Below are 14800 nucleotides of genomic sequence, written 5' to 3' on the forward strand. Positions count from 1 at the left end.
TAATGTTATATACAAGTCATGCATACTAATTATGAGTGCCATATTACACTGAATATAGACAAAGATGGACTAGAAGAAGTGGAAAAGTTGTTTGAGAGAAATGCAGTATGCATGTTTTTTTTGGACACATCTCTGCTTTTCACCTCAGCTGTGATTAATGCAGCATGTGGCATTGCTAGAAGCTTTAGATAATGATGGAGGCTGTGCACCTTATGTTCAGTGCACATGCTAATGTGACCGCCTGTAACCTGTCAGGATTTCACAGTCCACTCAATCACTAAACGAGAGTTCACAAATGGAAAAAAGTGCATATCTTGCTGCTCAACGGAAAAAGAAAAAAAATAGAGAGAAATAAAGTGATTTGGCTTCCACAGCTCACAACATTCAGATGAAAAGTTGTGGTCAGAATTATCAATAATGGCAATAACTCTTCCTTTCCTTAAATGTCAGAATTTCCTACAGAGGCTTATATATATATATATATAAAGAATTATATAATAAAAATTAAATGTTTAAAGAACGCTTGCATTGCTTTTAAGTTTTTTAATTCAGAAAAAAGAGGCTATTTGTGAAAGTGCAGCACATCCTAGTGGATATAGAGGAACTCAACTCACTTTTGGCTTTGTAGTATCTACACACCAACAAAAAAATATATATTTTGTTGTCTTTAATCAATATATAAATCCACATACATGAAATAAAACACATAATTTGATAAAGTAACAAAAATGTAAGTACAAATTGTTTCCAAAAACATAATAATAGGGTTGCAAACAATTGGACCAATCCTCATTTTCTACAAAGAAAAGGACCTTTATTTGTACAGTCTTGTTTGAATAGGCTTTGATTAAAAAGCTAAAAGATAGCAATTAATTACATATAGACATATTTGGAAAGATACCATATTCAATGAATTTTCTCAGTAGGCAGTAGAGGCAAAGACATTTCATACTGGCAGAAAATTAAGACTAGTGGAATTTATGTCAGTGCAATTACTGTATAGTGTTTTCTAGCATGCTGACCAATAAAAGCATATAGAGTAGAATTTAATTGCTCTAAAATATTTTGATTATTTAAAAAAAGTGGATCTGTGAAATGTTTGGTTAAACTGTAAACAGTTCAGCTCTGTTTGTTAATGTAACTTTGTATTGGCAGACTCATTAGCGGCCAGACTACAGGGCGCAGTTATACGTAATTAACTCCTGTGACCTGCAGTGAATTTAATAATTTCTTCAGTTGCACTCTGAAAGAGAATCCGTTTATTAGGTTCCTCCATGTATGAGGTAGGTATGAGTGGGTGGAGTATGCATGCATGCAGGACCAATGATTGTCAAGAAAACAGTTTCTCCCAAAGCATTACTCCAATCACATTTAAATGCATCTCCAATTTGCTTGACAACTTGAAGGTATAGCTAACAATTATACTTTTTTCAGCATTCTGTTTCACATGATAAAATATTCCTATAACCGTGCATAAAAGGGCTTTGATGAGGTTTTTAAATCATAATGTGCTCTTACTGTCAAAATAGGAATTAAAGAACAATCAAACGGCACTCCAAAAATAAAATTTGAAAGGGGCTCATTGTAACAGCTTTAACATTTTTATTTCAAATTCAGTTTCATCAGCAACAGAGAGTCCTGTATTATTTATTTCCCCTTTGATTTGCAACTCCAGCACATAATATAAGATTTTTAGACTACATTTCTCTTGACTGGGGTCTGGTCCATCCTTCAGATAATGTAATTTCCATTAGTTGGAGATAGGAGTGTGCGTTCTTAGGTTCCAGTGTGCTTGAGTGGTCCTGAGACGTCTAATTAATTGTGACACCCTGTGTCCCCTGTTATTCTGACCATTAAGATCTGTGTTGAGGGGAACCATGCTGTGTCCAATCCAGATTCGAGAACATACAAACATTTGGCTACAGTTTTGACAAACAAATCTAAACATCTTAAGTGTATCAACACAATTTCGGACTACTTAAGTCTGGGGCTAAAATAAAAACAGTGCAGGCTGATCAGCATGAATGGTGTACCTACTGTTAGTAATCAGAAAAGCACAGTGTTGGGCTCTGGGTTTGGGAATGATGTGAAGCTCTTCCGAATCTCATGAGCAAGGAGTGATTCTTGTTCACAGTGAGGAGGAAGAATCCTTGGAAGTTCAAAGAGTGGAACAGATTCCTTCAAACCAGCCGGAGGGTAAAGACCTTGGGTCAAAAAGACAATGGAGATGAATGAAACCATAAAGAACAATTTTTTTCCGATTTTTTGAACTGGTCTTCATAATTTGACTTTCACAGTCAAAAAGAGTTGCATTATTTCCAAGGTACAGTTATGTTGTATTATATAATGATTAGCATATTCATATAACATTGTATTTGCATGGTACACCAAGGTGTGTTAAAGAACACCATGGTAGTGCCATGGTACATGCCCACAAAACCATGGTATTGCCAATGTAACATGTCCAACAAAAAATGTAGTTAGTGAAGGAACAACTTTTTACCAAGTTACAATACAAAACAAGCATTTCTCTTACTTTTTTGTTTCAGGCCTAAATCTGGCCTGCCATCATCTTTGGTAGTTCTGCCCAGCTTCCCTTGACCTTGAAGATCTCTTCGAAGACCTGCCTTGCTCATGGACACTTTGGGGTCCACAGGATGCATTTGGACGTAAGTAGAGTCCCACTCATAAATCTCATCCACAGAGCCTCTTCTAGATCTAAAGTCAGAAGATAAAGTAATGTGCAATGTCGTTGAGTCTAATGTGACACATGAATTCCCTTGCATAAATCCACTGGGGCATTGGGACAAGTGCATGGTACCATGTCAAAAAACATATTATTACTATTGAAAATCCCCCCCATGGTATTACCATGGTCTTGCCGGTCCCACTTTATATTAAGTGGCCCTAATACCAGTGAACTTACATGGTTACTAGATATGTACTTAGTATGTAACTACAGTGTAAATACACATTGGTACATAGTATTTACAACTGTAATATTTGTGTAACTACACATATGTAACAACCCACGGAAAGGTATGTGTAAGTACAAATGTGTAACAGGACATTGGTAACAACACTTTTTCCACTACAGTAAGTACACATGTGTAACAGGCATTATGTAACTACATTTTGTAACAATTGTATTCACACAAGTTGTTCCACTTCCACACGCAGTCTTCCATACTGTAGTTACCAGTTAAGAACACACTGAAACCATGATGATTCCTATGTGTATACCATGTATACTATATGACCGGCAGGACTTATGTTGAATTACAGCTAAAGTTTTCCCTTGTGGTACCAGTGTACTTACATGGTAACTCCTCAGGAACTCTGCACTTGATACAATGTGTTAAACTGTCATAACTTACATGTATTATGCAAAACCCAAACCTCTGTGCAACTGTACTAACAGTGTACTTACATGGTAACTCCTCAGGAACTGCCCACTTAATATAAAGTGTAAAATGGTCATAACTTACTGTGTATTATGCAAAACCCAAACCTCTGTGCAACTGTACTAACAGTGTACTTACATGGTAACTCCTCAGGAACTGTCCACTTAATATAAAGTGTAAAATGGTCATAACTTACTGTGTATTATGCAAGTATATGGTAAAAAATGTATATAGTAAATACATGGTATACACATAGGAATCATCATGGTTTCAGTGTGTTCTTAACTGGTAACTACAGTATGGAAGACTGCGTGTGGAAGTGGAACAACTTGTGTGAATACATATTGTTGTTACAAAATGTAGTTACATAATGCCTGTTACACATGTGTACTTACTGTAGTGGAAAAAGTGTTGTTACCAATGTCCTGTTACACATTTGTACTTACACATACCTTTCCGTGGGTTGTTACATATGTGTAGTTACACAAATATTACAGTTGTAAATACTATGTACCAATGTGTATTTACACTGTAGTTACATACTAAGTACATATCTAGTAACCATGTAAGTTCACAGGTATTAGGGCCACTTAATATAAAGTGGGACCAAAAAGACTGTTATCATTGCAGATCCCATGGTACTTTTTGTAATAAAATTACCCATTATAATCTAAAATCCTTCAAAACCACTTTTAAGATAAATATATAAAGAAAGAAAAAGAAAAGCCAGTATCACCTTTCAGGCCCCTGTAGAGCTGCCTCATCTCTGTCACTGTCCTCTGTGGTCTCTGGTGAGCTGGTGAGAGGGGGGCTGAGAGAAAACTGCCTGCTGTTAGGGGTATCCATGCTGCCTCTGCCACTGCTTTGGCTTGCATAACTTCTATAACTTCCCTCTGTCTCTGAACTCTTCCTGTATCTGTTAATTTCCACATCCACCTCCTGCCCATTTTCAACTTCCTCCCCTCTTTCCACCTCTTGGCTCTGGCTCTGTCTTCCAGATGGCAAGGCTGACAGAGAGGGGCCATAAGACAGAGGCCGGCTAGAACCCCCTGGAGATAATAAGGCAGTATGGGTGCTATGTCCTGATACTAGGTTTTTGCTGGATTTTGAGTCATTGATGGAGCCATCATGAGATTTAGAGGCCGGAAGATGGTGATCTTGCGTTTGACTTTCTGAAGGCACAGATGAATCTGTTTGCAATTTGGGACTTTTAGGCTTATCTGCCACAGAGTTGGGTCTGCACGGAAAGGGGGACATTGTAGAATCTCGACTAAGTATCAGCGAATCTACCCAGGCATCAGGGGTCAAAAAATGGTCCTTGAATAATTTAGAGTCTAAACTATGCATGCTCTTGTGCCGATTCCAATTGTTTGGCCCAGGACTCTTTGTCTTCCTAGGCATTGTTCCAGAGACATTCATTGTAGATACAGTTTTGCTTGACCAATTGTTCAACTTCTCCTGCTTTCTTGTTCTCACATGTCCTGACTCTTCTGATCTGTCCTTTTCAAGCTCTGATAACCTGGGTCTGTCATAGTCTAGAGTCTCATAACTGTGGTCCAACCCCAGTATGGACCTTGAATATGGAGACTGGCTCTCAAGATCGGGTCCATCCACACTCATCTCTGAATTATCAGTAATTGGAATCATCTGTCTAGTGCTTCTTTCTATAGCCCGCTCCTGCTGATCATCTAAGGATGAACAAAAATGTGTGTCAAAATAATGTTGCCTTCTGCTAGAGGTCCTATGGGCTCTATGTTCTACAGCAGTTTGGGTCTTTTCCAAATTGTAGTTTAAGGGTTCATCCATTACACGACCAAAACTTGAATCAACAGGCGTCCTGCTTCGTCTTCGGTCCCATGTTTGGGATTTTTGGTGTTCCCCTCTGTCTAGACTTCGAGACCGTTGGTAGTTGGATCTCTGGATGGAATGATAACCTTGTTGATTCTGCCTATACTTGCTATCCTTTCCATAAGAGGTATGTAGGGGCACCAAGCTTGCAGAAGAAATCCTGTGTCTTTCTTCCCACGGAATGCAAGAGGCAGCTCTTCCCTTCAAAATGCTGGTTTTCTCAGATAAAATGCCTTGTCTTATGGCTTGGTAGTTAATCTGAGGTGTTGAAGTTTCTTGAGTTTTCCAGATTTTTCCATACTCATCATCTGTCTCATTTTCAGATGGATTTCGATCAACAGTGAACTTGCGCAGTTCTCTTTCAAGCTCCTCTCTCTCACGAGCCAAAGTCAAACAGCGACTTAGGTTTCCTTGTTCCCTCTCGTGCTCCATCTGCAAAACGAGGGTACTGGCCGCAGAGTGGTTGGTACCTTGTTTCAGGGACCGTTGACCCAGAGTACTTTCTGAATGGGGATAGAGAAAAGATCCACTGCTATCTGACGAAAGACTTGTCTGGTCTGGTCCATTCAAGATCTCTTGCTCCCGAATGGGCATGTAATGGCCATTTAACGAAAGGTGCTTAGCCATAGCTCGTGTTCTGCTGGAAGAAGGAATATCTGATCTAAAAGGTGGAAGATCCACCGAAAGGACAAAGGGTGGCTTTTTTCTTTCATCTATGTAGGATCTCAAAGACTGGGATTTCTGAATTTTGAAGCTCTTGTTTCCATCTGATGACCGATGGGAGTTTTGACTTGGGTTTCTCTTAATCTGAGAACTGACAATGTTGTCATCTTCAAGAGCATGGACAATAAAGCGTCCATCTGGGCCTCTGTGGATGAACTCCACAGAGGACACAGGGGCAAGCGATGCCCGTTGGAGATGGCTCTCAGGGAGGGAATGGTGGGATGGAGGGTTAGCTTGAGGCAGGAGATGTTGGCGCTGGGCATGACAATCACTGCGACTGGACTTGTCAAGGGAGGAGTGATTGGAAGAGGAGGAAGTGTAGGAGAGTGGACGAGCTGGTAGGAGCCTTTGCTTCATGGTGTTGTCTGGGCTGCTAAGGTCACGGATAAGAATTTAGTACATTCTACAATGAATGGAAACATTTTGGACAAAGAAAAAGGGTTTTGAGAGGTGATTGTGGTGCACTTACTTTACAGAAGGGTTGTTTTTTATTGCAGGAGGGAGATCTGATAAGGGAACCAATTTTACAATGGAATGAGTGTCAGGATAATTGAACATGCATGAAAGGTAATTTCAGGAGTGAGAGCATCCTCTAAGGAGGATTGAGGCAGACTTTAAAAACAGTTCTAAGCGGTTCAAAGTGTTGTTTCTTTACCCTTGATATTCTGCCTGCGCCTTCGGCCCCTTTTGTAAAAAATGAAACAAACTATTGCCAGGGTCAGGATAAGGGCAAGGCAAAGTAGTCCCACTCCACCCATGACACCAGCCATTAGCCTATCAGGAAAGTCTAGGAGGCGGGAACTGGCTGGGTGCTTATTCATTCCTGTGGAGCCCAAAGAAAGTGTAACATTTAATGGTTGGATGGGTTGAAACAGTTCCAGGTTTTCTTGAAAATAGTTTGTGTAAATAGTGTTGTGTAAATTGCAATTATTAAATTCTAACATTTTCTTTAGAAAATATAACAGGCCGGGGAACAAAACATGGGAATGTGTGAAGCACTGACCGATGGTGGAGACACTGATTGATGGACCGGGCATGCTCAGCTGATCTCCATGCCGAGAAAGAAGCCTCAGTTCATACTTGCAGTCCTTCAGAGAGTAATACACCATGAGGAAATGACAAAATAAGGATGAAAGAAAAGGAAGAAAGGGTTGCATTTATCAAAAATGACAAGCTGACTGATTCATGAAAATGTCTTCGAGAATATTTACCTTACATAACCCCTGAAGAAAGATCTGACTCTCAACTGGGCTAATGTCCTCTTTCAGATTAACCCATTCCCCACCCTCAAGGCGTGACTGTATGATAAAACTGTCAATGGGTGGAGACTGGGACTGTGGTGCTGACCACCACAGAAAAATTCCCTCTGAACTCTTATTGACTGAGAGATTTGTAGGGGGTTCCAGCTTGGCCACAACAGGAAGTGCATCTGTAGAAAAATATTAAATAAGGGAGAGATTGAAATGAATAGCTTGTTTTTATTCAATTATCCACAGTGGGTAACATAAACACAGATGGTGTATTAATTTAAGTCGCCATGAGGTAGCCAACACACAGGCTAATTGTTTTAAAGATTAATAAAATCAAAAATAGATTTTTTTGGCTTTTATACCATATCTATTCGCTTTGATTATGCTAATGTACTCCTAAAAGTTGACTAAATTAATAAAAAAATGAGGAGGTAGTCATATTAAAATTTGCAGGCTTTCTCTTCTTTCTATAAACAATATTTGTCCAACAAAATGCCATTCCCTAATGCCACATGCCACCTAATAGCAACATAATTTAGCAAATCATGGTCATAAAAAGTAGGCTGGTTAAAGGGGTCATATAATGGTACATGCACTTTTAAGTTGATTGTACTGAAATGTGTGTTGGCAGTGCCTGTACACAACCATCATATAATGATAAAAATCCATCCAGTGTTTTTTTTTTAATCTCCTTATATGTTATCCCGCCTCAAATCAAGCCGTTCGACCGTGTGACGTCACACGCTCGGACGCCCCTCCCACGATTGTTGATTGACAGCAGCGTTTCAACACAGACCCTCCTTCGCTCGTGAGCGAGCTGTCAATCATAGTCTGCGCGGACCGGCGCAGTCATTGTTGATATGCTGGAGCACTGTCTATGAGCAGAATGGCGTCTAAGTTTAGTTTAGTTTAGTTTAGTTCCTTTGTTGTCCACAAGTGGAAATTTGTCTTTGGCTTACACCACACACAAGGACATCACAAACATAAAAATATACATAAAATAAAAACAGTAACATTCCCATGCAGCTATACATAGCTTACATATCCACCCCTACTCATATTCATATCTTCTCAGCATTTAAAATTCGAATAGCAGTTGGCACAAATGACATCTGGTGCACATTTTTACTCGCCCTAGGTTGTCTAAACCTTCTCCTCGATGGAAGCAACTGAAAGCTAGAGTGTAAGGGATGAGAGGAATCCTCTATAATAACCCATGCCTTTTCTTTAACTTTCAATAAATATATCTCATTCAATTGTCTTTGTGTCTTACCTACGATTGCGCTAGCTACGTTAACCACCCTAGACAATTTCTGCTTGGATTTAACAGTCAGAACTCCATACCACATAGTCATATTAAAAGACATAACACTCTCTACAAGATTCTTATAAACCATTTCTAAAATATTTTTGCTCACACTAAAGTGTTTTAGCCTCCGAATAAGATGCAATCTCTGCATTGCCTTTTTAAAAACATGATCCACATTTACAGCAAAACTCAAATTACTATCTATGAATGTTCCCAGGTAAGCGATTGTGGTGTTCTGTTCTTGGGTGCAATAACGAACACAGCAGTCATTTTAATGTTCCTAAATCCGAACCGCTGAAGACGCAGTGGCTGAGTTTGTTTTCGAAGGGAATATTCCCCACGAGCAACGTCAATGCTTTCATGTTTGCGCGAATCATTTCTCAGCAGACTGCTTCATAAACGAGGGTCAGTATGAGCTGGTTTTGCTAAGAAGCTGCACCTGAATAAAGGATCAGTACCAACTATTCATGTTCCTGCTGAACCTCCAGAAGAACTGAAGTGAGTGTAACGTTTTATTAATCTTTATATGAATATTTATATTAATCTTTGCAAATCGCTTGCACGCTTCACAATGAATGCGTCTAAGGTTTACACTCAGGGTACATTACGGCATGTTTTCTATGTACGACGTTCTCAATATAATTCATAATCCCACGTTTATAATGAACAACGCGTTATGGTTATTGTGTTATTGTGTTACAAACGGTGTACGCACAGAACAGAGGGGCGGAGTGAGCAAAGCTCATTATCATTTAAAGTCATATGCACTGAAACGGCGTGCTGAAAACTGAGCTTTTTTTGACCAGGTAAAATAAGTGTTTTCTTGCAATACTAATGAGAATTTTTAATTAAAGTATATTACAAACTTTTAATTTAGACCCTAAAGAATCATATTAGCTTGTACAAAAATGGCATTATATGACCCCTTTAACTCATTTCATAGGGTTTTTAGAGTTTCTTATACACAGCTAATGTTTACCCATAGTTGTGATGGTGGTGATCTCACTGAAGGGTCCAGTGCCAATTTTGTTTTGAGCCATGACACTGAACTGGTACTCAGTGGCAGGAAGAAGATTGGTGACCAACAGACTATTCTCAGTAGAGAGGTCTGAGAAAGACAACCACTCTTGCTTTTCCTCTATCCTTACTGCTGACACCTGCTTATACCTGGAAAAAGAATGCTCTCATGAGTTTTTCAAAACAGACTTATGAAGACAGACAGGCATAAACCATCCAGTGAAAACTTGGCTACTAACTTAGCTAAAAAAAATTCTGAAGCATGGAATTATCTCAACTATTTTTACAGTACAATTCTAGCAAACAAATAGCAATGTAGCATGACAAAATGCTACATGACTTTTGTATTGTGCATGCAGCTTTGCAACTTTGCATTGTATAAATTTAACAGACAAATACTGCTCTTATTACAATATTATCTGAAAGACTACATTTCAATTTTTTTCTTCCCAACATTTACAATGATAAACAAACACCAACCAGACAGTGAATTTCTGGGTATATCCTCCATCAAAGCCAGCCACCCAGGAGACATTGGCCTGGTTAATTCCTGGGATCACAGATACTGACGACACTGCATGAGGACTTGTACCTGTGAAACAGAACGATGAGCATAAAACAAGATATGTGTGACATGAAGTGTGACAAATGTGTGACACATGACGACAGCAAGTTCAGAACTACTCAGGACTACTCAGCTACAAGGCAAGATTCCCTTTAGGGCTTTTATTTGGCTGAAATGTAATGCTTTGTATTCTTCTTAACCATGTAATAATTCCTGTGTTTTAATATTTCTTGTGATGTAAACACTTTCTTTGTTCTTTTTTTTTTTTACAATTAGAAGAAGTCTGTGAGTAATTCTTACTGTTACAGTAAACATCACACGAGCATAAGAATGGCCTAAGGGTTGCATGTGGTAGTGCTGACCCAGATGCTTCTAGACTTACCGAGCACAAAGACCGTTGTTCTGATGGATACAGTAGCCACTCGGTTGGTGGAGCTGCACTCCCACTCCCCCTGGTGGTCTTTACTGAGAGGATGTAAAATGAGGGAGCCATTCACTGCTACAGTGAACAGTGAGCGAGAGGCTGTACCAACCTAAGAGGAGCAGTGCCATAATCAAGCATATAATAAGATTAAACACCCATTTTAATGAAAAAATTATTTCCAGCTGTAATGGGGTGCATTATAATATTTGTAGAAAATTTAAATTCTCAGTTTTTGTGAATAGGATTTATGCTATGATTTTACATGTTAATCAACACAGTTTCATATAAGCAATTGTAATATATTGCTGCTGAACATTATATTATACCTTTCAACATGACATAAATGTTCTGGGTTAAATGTGTTTAGCTCAATCAACAACATCTGTGGTACATTGATACTGTAAACAGTCTTTCTACTGATTAGAAATTATCACAGATGTACTTATTTTACTTTAATTACACATATAATATAAATAACTGAAAAAGGGTAACATTTGTTTATTGTAAATACTGTTCTTTTGTGTGTGATCAAAAAATATGGTATCATATCTTCACTCTGACAGGCGATGGCCATGGGATTTGTGCTAGAGAAGATTGTAATGACAATCACCTTTTTCCAGCTGACTTTTGGAGCAGGGCTACCATCCATCTGGCATGGAATAACAAGCATTCTCCCCACATCCTGTCTGTACTCCTTACGAGGTGAAACTTTAAATGACGGAGGATCCTAAAAGATGAAAACACAAAGTTTAAGGCTCCTAAATTATAGCTCAAAAACTCACACTGACCATATTTCATTTTATTTCCATAGCATTCCACCACTGTTTTTCCCCCAACAACAATGTAAGACAGCTGTCTAATTTGTATTTGTAAAAACTGTTTATATATACATATATATACATATATATATAAAACACTAGAGGAGGACATTCGGCCCTCACAAGTATAGCCATTCCTGTACACACACACACACACACACACACACACAAACATACATGTGTGTGGTTCAGGTAAACCCTACATTATGGGGACAAAATGTCAAAGATGGTGATGCTTGTGATTTGAAGAAAAAAAATGACAACACTCAGTAAAGCCCCACCTGTAGTATAACAGTGCTGGGCTCAGACTGGCCCATTGTCCCAAAGCTATTGTAGGGTGTACACGCGTATACACCTGCAGCGTCATCATTAGCTGTTGCTATGACGATAGAGCCTTCTGAGGTCAGTGTCCATCCAGGATACTGTTGAAAGAATTTCACAGAGTAATTTTTTTAAATAATGTTCTGGAGAGATGTGAGGTCTTTCTAAAGTACGTCATTAAGTGTAAGTATAAGTGTAAGCACAGCTTGGTGTCACCAAATCAAAATCAATATGTCAAGCATTAGTGGTTCAGAGAGAAAAAGCACTTTGGGAAGCACTTAGAAGTAGCAGTGTGCTTATACAAATGTACATATAAAAGGTTAAAAAGTTTTTTGTATGTATAGTGAAAAAAGCAACTAACAGTTACTCACCATGTCTAAGTCAACCGGTTTGCCATCTTTGATCCAGTCTACATGTGATAATGGTGGTTCAGCTCTGACGGGGCACGCAATGACACCCCTCATGCCAGTGGGGAGGAAGGTCAGACTGGGCATCTGCATCACCTGTGCTGGGTCTGTTAAACAAGAACACAGTTATCAATAAGAATTACTATAGGGTCATATGTACCCAAGTATTCATATATATATATATTATTTTTAAGAATGGGGTTGGTAAGATTGATTAATGCTTTTGAAAGAAGCACCAAGGGGGCACGTGGTTGTGGTTTAAACTAAATGTTTGTCATTTTTCACAAAATATTGCACATGTGAAATGAAGATGAAAATTCAAATTCAATAACATCACCTGGATGTGCTACATCTCATGTATACATCATTTTGAGTATAATCGTTGAATTTAGTGCACTTTATAGTTAAATTAGGGTTATACTAGTGTAGGAAATATTATACAAGTGCAGGCAAATCCACATTCATTATTCTCATTTTGCAGCATGACATTTGAAACACTTACGCTGCACAGTGAGTATGGCTGAGGCAGAGGGGGACACATGAAGTCCATTAGTGGGCATGCAGGTGTAGTTCCCTGAATCCGCTGGAGTCAAACGTGATATGAGTAGTGTACCGTCCACTATGATCTTAACACGAGACTTCAGAGACCTAAAACGAACACACAGATGAATAATACATAAGCTACCCGTTTCCGTAAATATTAAGAGAAATGTTGACAGTTTTAGAACAGAACAGAACTCACTCAATGTGGTGAATGTCTTCTCCTTGTCTTTGCCACACATAGGTCATGTTGGGTGGGTCAGCCTCAGCCTGGCACTTCAACTTGGCATCCTGGGACATGTTGAGAACAGTGTCGGTTGGAGGGATTACGATCACCGGAGGGCCTATTGTTAGAAAAATACATAACATTACATAATTCAAAATGAAGAAAAATACTTTCACCTGCTTCTCCTTGTGATAAAAAGTACATTTTAGCATGCTTTTAAACAGAGTCTTTAATATTGAAATAATATACTTAAGTGCAAACTGAATGTAATGTTTCTGAATGTTTCCAGACAATAATGTTTTATCACTTTATTTCCTGGTAATTAAACCCATGACTTGGCACCATACTGTACTCTTTGAGCTACAGACCCTTGTGACAGAGAAGTGCACTTAAATGTAATATAATGCAACAGCACCACTAGATGGCAGAGATTGCACATTCATTTAGAAAAGCTTACAGTTGACATTTAGAAAATAATGGAATGAGCCAAGGGGCTTAGAAACCATCATAATTAAGGAGAAACTAAACCCCTCCCTCTTTTTTGGGCAATAGTCATATTTTTAAATGCTCCAAACAAACCTCTGCCAATCAGTTACATGGCAGTCGATCAAATAAATGTACGATCTGTAAGAAGTAATCCTATCATGGCTTGCGTTCACTTACCTGATTTCCTCCAAATCAGTTACTATCACTGGGCAAATGTTATGCCACGTAATCAATATTAATAATAATGATAAAGATTGATGACAAAGATTTATTCTGGTCTTCCCAACACTTTTCAGATTGTTCTAATCAAACATCAATGCTGACTTACCAATGACTTTGACCTTTGTGATGTGAGTTACATTTCCTTCAGTGTTGGAGGCGTGACACTGATACTGGCCAGATGTTTCTCTGCTTAGAGCCTGGAAAGACACACTTCCATTCATGATCTGTAGGATTAAAATAAGAGATATCAATCAATCAATCAAGATATATGTTGAGATATGAGAGAGTTTGGGAAAGCCTGGAAGAGAGAGTAGAGTGTAACCGTATTCTAGATTTTATCCATTGCATTTAGGAATTTAAGCCAATGAAATCAAAATGTAAGTTTTGTGGTTCTTAATCCATGTCCGTTAAAAAAAAGGTCAAAGTGAATATAGTTTTAAAAGTTGACAAAACAAACTTCTTTCTTTTCCACAAAATAGATAAAAAATGCAGATGACTCATGTTGTCTGCAAGGGTGTATACATATTTTTGTCCAATCAAATGCACTATAGAATGAGCAATAGCAAGTAGCAAATCATAATTTTTTCCCAGGCTGTTATGTGAAGTAAAGGTTATTGGCAATTTAAAAAAAAAAAAAAGGACAGGCATTTTGATATGTCCCCACCCCAACTTTCAGTAGGAAATACATCAACACAGGGAAGATAACAGCATTCATGTCAACCTTTTTCATGGACATTTTTAAGTGCAAAATCAGATCATGTGATCATGTTAACTAGTTAGAAATTCCCACCTTTACTTTGTTTTGAGGTTTTATTGGTCCTCCATCTTTAGACCAGGTTATTGTAGGCTGTGGATTCCCCCGGGCAGCACACTTCAGGGTTACTGATCTTCCTACAAATACTTCAATGGCAGGAGGTGAGGTTTCCGTAAGCACAGGAGGTGCTAGACATGAAAGTAAGCAAAACAGTCACAACCTTTCAAAGGATGGCGAAGTTTCATTAATGATCAAATGTGATGCTATGAAGAGCGAAAATATTCTCCAAGACAGAATATATTTTAAAATGTAATTTATTCCTGTGATCAAAGGTGAATTTTCAGCATCATTAGTCCAGTCTTCAGTAGCACATGATCCTTCAGAAATAATTCTAATATTCTGAGTTGATGGTCAAGAAATATTTCTTATTATTATCAATGTTAAAATCAGTAGTGCTTCCAAATATTTTTTATTTTTTTATTTTTT

General features: G+C 38.4%; 1 protein-coding gene across 2 annotated transcripts in view; it reads right to left on the reverse strand.

The window, feature by feature from the left end:
• Positions 1–652: 652 nt before the first annotated feature.
• Positions 653–14800, reverse strand: part of igsf9a (immunoglobulin superfamily, member 9a) — a 29783-nt gene continuing 15635 nt past the window's right edge. The window contains exons 5-21 of one of the 2 annotated variants that reach the window (XM_056253258.1): positions 14351–14502; positions 13667–13784; positions 12829–12970; positions 12589–12734; positions 12051–12193; positions 11640–11780; positions 11151–11267; positions 10499–10649; positions 10032–10143; positions 9514–9701; positions 7187–7404; positions 6979–7063; positions 6631–6798; positions 6445–6481; positions 4141–6345; positions 2537–2718; positions 653–2204 (exon numbers count right to left, since the gene is read on the reverse strand). In XM_056253258.1, coding sequence (XP_056109233.1) covers positions 2047–2204; positions 2537–2718; positions 4141–6345; positions 6445–6481; positions 6631–6798; positions 6979–7063; positions 7187–7404; positions 9514–9701; positions 10032–10143; positions 10499–10649; positions 11151–11267; positions 11640–11780; positions 12051–12193; positions 12589–12734; positions 12829–12970; positions 13667–13784; positions 14351–14502 — 4463 coding nt within the window. In that variant the 3' untranslated portion in view covers positions 653–2046. Of the gene's footprint in view, positions 2205–2536; positions 2719–4140; positions 6349–6444; positions 6482–6630; positions 6799–6978; positions 7064–7186; positions 7405–9513; positions 9702–10031; positions 10144–10498; positions 10650–11150; positions 11268–11639; positions 11781–12050; positions 12194–12588; positions 12735–12828; positions 12971–13666; positions 13785–14350; positions 14503–14800 lie in introns of both variants that reach the window. The other variant, XM_056253257.1, reaches the window with a different exon arrangement.

This window comes from Rhinichthys klamathensis, unplaced genomic scaffold (genome assembly GCF_029890125.1).
Source record: "Rhinichthys klamathensis goyatoka isolate OS25496 unplaced genomic scaffold, OSU_Roscu_1.1 h1tg000104l_1, whole genome shotgun sequence".
Classification (NCBI taxonomy): domain Eukaryota; kingdom Metazoa; phylum Chordata; class Actinopteri; order Cypriniformes; family Leuciscidae; genus Rhinichthys; species Rhinichthys klamathensis.